A 6,000-nucleotide genomic window follows, 5' to 3' on the forward strand; every position below is an offset into this window, starting at 1 on the left:
TTTAATTTTGGGAACAAACTAAAATTTTGTCTACCTCGTTTCCTAGCAACAACGAGACATATTAGATTTTTTTGTATCTAGTCGGCTGGTTTGCTAGGCGCACACGTGGTGACGTAAATGCGTTGTCTTGTGTAAATTATTTTTTATAAAACACCAGGCAGAAACATTCATACAGCGACGAAGGGCTGCTTTTTTTTATCAAGGTTATCAAGGAAGGATCCTAAAATGTTGTCTTCAATTGTTGCAAAAAGAGTGAGTTGTCCGATTAATAACTATTTCGCGTGTGTTGGTTGAAATCTCACTTCTGATGCCACCGACTCTTGGCTAGGGTCATCCAAAAATATTCGAGTCAAATGTTAAAGAAAGACAAATTAATAAAAGTTATATTTTGAAACACGAGTCTGGGTTTCTAAAGATGCCACATCAAACTTGTTAATATTTCTGTTAGATTAGGTTGTTGTACAACAGGGCAGCTGTTGTTGACATTACACAATTCTAGTCTGTTTTTTTACTGCATGGTTTTTGTTGTACATGTTGGTTCAAGCTCGATTCAAACCTAAACATGAAATCAGATATCGTCTTTTAATCGTCTTTTTTAGCCTTTTAAATTCCAACAACTTTTATTTCAATGCTATTTTTTCCCCAATAACGTCTAATTTATGTAGCAATCTCAATGCACTTTACAATACAAATAAGTCAATTTAACACGCATTTCCAGAAACCAAATTAAAGTCAAGTCAATCTCACGTATTCAGTTGCATTCTAATGACCTGGTGTAACATTCAGATTGAGGTACATATCGTTCAGTGCAAACCTAACTGCAGCACTGTACCAGGTCTAACTATGTTGATCATGCTATAATGGTAATTGGTTAAAAAAAAATGCACGGAGTGATTCACTTTGCAGTAGATTAAGCAGAAACCTTTGAATCAGCAACGTATCATATTCATGAGATGTTGAAGTTAGGGACATAACTAAATTGCTTTTGCTGTATGTCAGTTGGTAACAGGAATGTGCCAGGCAGTTTGGAGACCAGCCTTCACAGTATCATCTCGAGGTTACAAAGGAGAGGCTCCTGACGACAACAAAGCTGACCTAATAGAGATCTCTCTGCCACCCTGGGTGGAGAAAACAGATGAGCCCGTTGACATCAAGAGACGACGGCTTCTTTATGAGAGTCGCAAGAGGGGGATGTTGGAGAACTGTATACTGCTCAGGTTGTTATACACTTTTTTGTTTGTTGTGTTGTTTGATTGGCAATATTTTATTTTAATTTTGTTTGACAGTGTAAAGAAATTAGAGTCTAATTGTATGTATTTGTTTGATTTTTAAGAAATGTGTTCTTGTGTCTCTTGCAGCCTTTTTGCAAAGCGGTACCTGAACACAATGACTGACAGCCAGTTGCAGCAGTATGACAGATTGATTAATGAACCGAGCAATGACTGGGACATCTACTACTGGGCCACAGGTGAAAAATTTGTTTTTCACTAATTTTTTAATCATAAAAAATTTTAATCATAAAGATGTTGAAATATTACATTTAATTCAACAAATATTTCATAATTATTTTCTGAATTACAAATTACATTCTTATTAATTTAGGTAAACTTATTTATGGAACTGAGTGAAATTCTGCCTCCTGATCATACCAAAAATAGTTCTGACCAATCTACTGTTCTTAGATGTAATTTGAGTTATATGAGCACATTTCCTACAGACTTTTCAAATAAGAGTGTGGAACGTCTCATGACAGACATCTATCTCCATTGGGTAAATTACGAAAGTACACTGTAGTACTCGGTAAACTCTTAACTTCATTCTGAGACGGAAGCTGGTCTCATTGTATGTAGCGTAGGACATTTTACAAGATCTGGAGACAAGACAACTGAGTGAAAGAAGTGCTGCTCATGAAAACATACAATTGCAGTAGTGCTGCTTAATATAGCGAGGATGATATTGATTTTGATTAACTCAGCTGTTTCTACATCTGTTGTTTCATTTTCTTCGTCACAATGCTCCCACCTCTCTTAGTGTATTTTAATATCCCAGGCTCTAAGAGATATTAGACTCTGTGTGGACACTAATAGGGAACGTGAGCTGGGTTTAGAACGTTGTGAGACAGGTTAGTTTTACCCTTCTGATGATGTGTTGTTGCAATAGTAATCCTGCACACAGAGTCTAATACACTGTGTGGACAGTGATCACAGACAAATTGTATTCAAGAAGCCAAATATATTATGTGCTTGTAAAATTTGCATATGTGTCTCTTAAAATATAACATCCTAGTAAATATTGAAACCAAGCACTCCTTTGCTATCGCAGTGTTACACATTTTTATTGCTGTCATCTTCTTTTATTTGTATTTTTATCCTTTCAGAAGCCCAGCCGACACCTGAAGTGTACCAAGGGGAAGTTATGGAAATGTTGAAAGAATTCACAAAAAACAAAAACCATGAACAGAGATTGGATGCACCCAGCTTGGAGTACCTGGAAAAAGAAACCCAGTGAGGTCTTTAAAAGTGCTTATTTAAACAGAGTTAAACTTAAGGAAAAAAAAGAAAAACTGAAGTGTAGTGAATGATGCTGGGAATACATTATGTCACTATCGATTAGTTTTCATCCTATAATTTAATATTAAATGGGATGCTTCACTCTGATCTGCTTTGTAGATGATCGTCAGCAGAAGATCAATTGAAGATGAGATGAACATCTGCAAGACGGAGGATTCTCCTCATCAGCAAAATGAAATGGATCTGAATATCTGTATTATAAGTATGATTTCTTTTTAAGTGTATATTTAAGCTGCTTTCTGTGTGAGATACCCATTAAAAATACAAAATATACATAATTATGATCTGACTCTGCCAGTTGATTGTATTATGAGGTATTTAATGGACGTTTAGCTGCTCATGATATGCTTCCTTCCCTGCATGAGTGGATCACATGACAGGAGGGTGCCATGATTGACAGAATGCTCACTGGACGTGTTGCATAATGAAGGTTGTAACACCTGCATTGCCATTTCCAGACACCAGATGGCAGCAGATTACCCTGATTTTTTTCATTTTAGGCACCTACTGCTCTTGGGTGAGAATGGATCTCCAAAAATAAATATTTCACTGCCTTATTTCATAAAAACATGATAAAAATATTACTACATAATAAACATAGAAATTTTACATTTGAATAATCCAAAGAACCTTATTTTTTCACCTACAAGTACATCCTGTTCCTGTATAGAAATAATGAAATAAAGTCACCCTATTCGTGGTCTGTTTTGTAAAATGTATAATATCACCACAAGTTAAGCTAAACCTCTTACTCATTAAAACCTACAACACAGGACATTATTCTATTATTCTGTTTTTCCTCCACCACAAGATCAGCATGTGTGGAGTACAGGGAATGTTTCTTGTCCTAATGTGTGTCATGTTGGCTCATTGGAACCATGTACTGATTGCAGAAGGGAGAGGCCCTCTGGCCACAAGATGTGCACAGAATTTCAAAACAGATGACAAGCTGGCTTGTGCACATCCACAGAATTGTAATGTAGCATGATCCCAAGTCAAGGTGTTACAAGCCGGTGTCAGTCATTGGTTCATTAATATTTTATTGCTCAATCTTTTTGCAAAACATCATACAATGAGTAGGACGACCTTCATTTTTTCAGGGTTTTTTTCTCTCTCTCAGTCTCTCTTAAAATAGACCTGAGATGATGTCAGAAGGGTTCCCCTCTGTGTTTTATTTGCTCTTCAGCCATCTGTCTCTCAGTTAATCTTAGTCAGTGTTGGAAATTTACCAGTAGGTTTACCCTAAGTACATAATACTGAAGCAAATTGAGCCACTTTAAGGATCTGAAGTGAATGATTTTTCTTTTCCCTCTATGTGTTCTACATCTGTTGCAAACTATTTGCTCAGGGGTTGTCTGTAAGAGTGAACACAACTAATGTTAAGAGGAGAAAAGTTAGTCAACACTTTCAGACTTGACCATTTACATGATTTATTGCATGTTTTTATTTGTGCTTCATACAAAACTAAAAAGTTTAAAAACTCTAAGGAACAATTTCTGCACCTGCAAAACCTGCACAAATTGTGCAAATTGTTTAGTCATATTGCATATTTAAAGAGCATGTTTTGTCACATTTGAGAACCCAAAAATATGAATAATTTAAACAACTAATGAAAATTCAGAAATTACATAAAATTCAGGCTTTCATTCCATTGCTTTTTAGAGAGAATAGGGAATTTTAAAGCAAATGTTTCTAACAAAAAAAAAAATGTTTTGAGTCAGCCCCACTAAAACAGATGCAACTATAAATGGATGATGATGGCATGTGCATGGCAGGCCTACTTTGAAGCTGGTTTCTTTCTATAGCTACACATGGACAATGGATTCTGTTCTTGATAAAAAAAAAAAGAAAGTAATAATATAAATATGTCAAATGAGTCTGTTGGTGCTCACTGGTTAACATAGAACACAGACATAAACCCTTTTGCTAAAAAAAAGAAGTAGAAGAAGATCAATTGAAAATTAAATGAACATCTGTAAATGAGAGAGAGGATTCTCCTCATCAGCAAAATGAAATGGATCTGAATATCTGTATTGTAAGTATGATTTTTTCCCCCCTCCTTCTTGTGGTGAAGGAGGAAAAAAAACAAATGTGGGTGAACTCAGAGGAGGTAAAAACAAGAAGGGAGGATGGATTTCTTTTTACTCATCCAAAATCTTAATGTGCGTATAAATTGTCCTATTTTACAAATACAAAATAGGTTTCAAAACATCAATAACACCTTTGGCTTCTGCATTAATGCTCACCGATGTTAATACTTTGTTTTAACACCTTGTGATTCAGCTTCTTACAAATCATACAAACCCTTGGCTGTGTTATGGTCTGATGAAACCAAATTTGAACTTTTTAGTTGTAATCACAATATATTTTGCACATAAACAACCCAAATTGTTATGGAACCGACACATGGTGGTGGCAGCATCCCACTCAGGATTTACTTTTAAATTGAGGATTTTGTCCAGGTGGATGAAGTTATGACCTGCCCCAGATACCAGTCAGTCAAGATCTTCAGGTGTCTGCAAGAAAGCTGAAGATGAAAAGAGATTTAATTGTAGTGCATCAGAGTGAGTCCAAGCCTACTTTCCCATCAAGAAAGCAAGTCTATGACAGATAAATGTAGGTTTTGAGTAGCCTATCCAGAGGACAAAACTAAATAGATAAAAAAAAAACAACTAATCAGAGCACTGAACAAGTTTTATTGGATTTGGAGAACTTTTGCAAAGTAGATTGGAAAATATTAAAGTCAAGAAGTAGAATGCTAAAAAAGATCAAAAAGTGCTTCAGCAAAGTATAAGTTTAAGAGTTTGGACACTTTTGCCACCAAGTTTAGAATGAATTTATTTAATTTTTTTGTCATTTTATGGAGAAATTCACCTATACCAACTGCAAAGTTACACACAAATGAAAACACACAAAAAGAGAACAATAGCAAAGTGAAATTTAACAGGAAGGTCAAACATACAATGTAAGAAAACTAATACAGCTGTGGAAAATAGCAGATGCAGATTCTCAGAAGATTAGAAAAACAATGCAAACTACGTTATTAGTTTTTGTATTTTTTTCTATTAACATACATTTTTATAGTTGGGTTTTATAAGAAATATTTAATTATTTGTGCAAAATATTTTGAAATGATTTATAATAGTGTCATTTTGTTTTACATCACAGAAACTTGGTCTTATAACTGAGTCTTATAACTGGTCTTAACACTTTAGAGCCACTGTACATGAGATGGTCACACATCTGAAACCTTTTACTGTACTCATGACTGCCTTGTTTTTTTATTTTATTAAAAAAAATTATTAAATAGATCTAAATATAATTTGAACAACAATTTAAAAGGAAACTAGAGAAAATATAAATGTCCTTAGAGAAGTCTACTTTGTAAGTGAGCCATTCATATTCCTATTTTTAATAATTAAATGACTAT

The 6,000-nt window shown here is 34.6% G+C and overlaps 1 protein-coding gene across 2 annotated transcripts; it reads left to right on the plus strand.

The window, feature by feature from the left end:
- The first annotated feature begins 79 nt into the window (after positions 1–79).
- On the plus strand, positions 80–2,854 carry sdhaf2 (succinate dehydrogenase complex assembly factor 2). Of its 2 annotated transcripts, none has more exons than XM_028014949.1 (5): positions 80–252; positions 1,000–1,217; positions 1,359–1,468; positions 2,378–2,509; positions 2,670–2,854. In XM_028014949.1, the coding sequence occupies exons 1-4, from the start codon at positions 226–228 to the stop codon at positions 2,506–2,508; spliced, it is 486 nt and encodes a 161-aa protein (XP_027870750.1). In that variant the 5' UTR covers positions 80–225; the 3' UTR covers position 2,509; positions 2,670–2,854. The 2 variants fall into 2 exon arrangements, with proteins under 2 accessions (XP_027870750.1, XP_027870751.1); XM_028014950.1 differs by having other exon boundaries at positions 2,378–2,504.
- The last annotated feature ends 3,146 nt before the right edge of the window (positions 2,855–6,000 follow it).

The sequence above is a fragment of the Xiphophorus couchianus genome, chromosome 4 (assembly GCF_001444195.1).
Source record: "Xiphophorus couchianus chromosome 4, X_couchianus-1.0, whole genome shotgun sequence".
Classification (NCBI taxonomy): domain Eukaryota; kingdom Metazoa; phylum Chordata; class Actinopteri; order Cyprinodontiformes; family Poeciliidae; genus Xiphophorus; species Xiphophorus couchianus.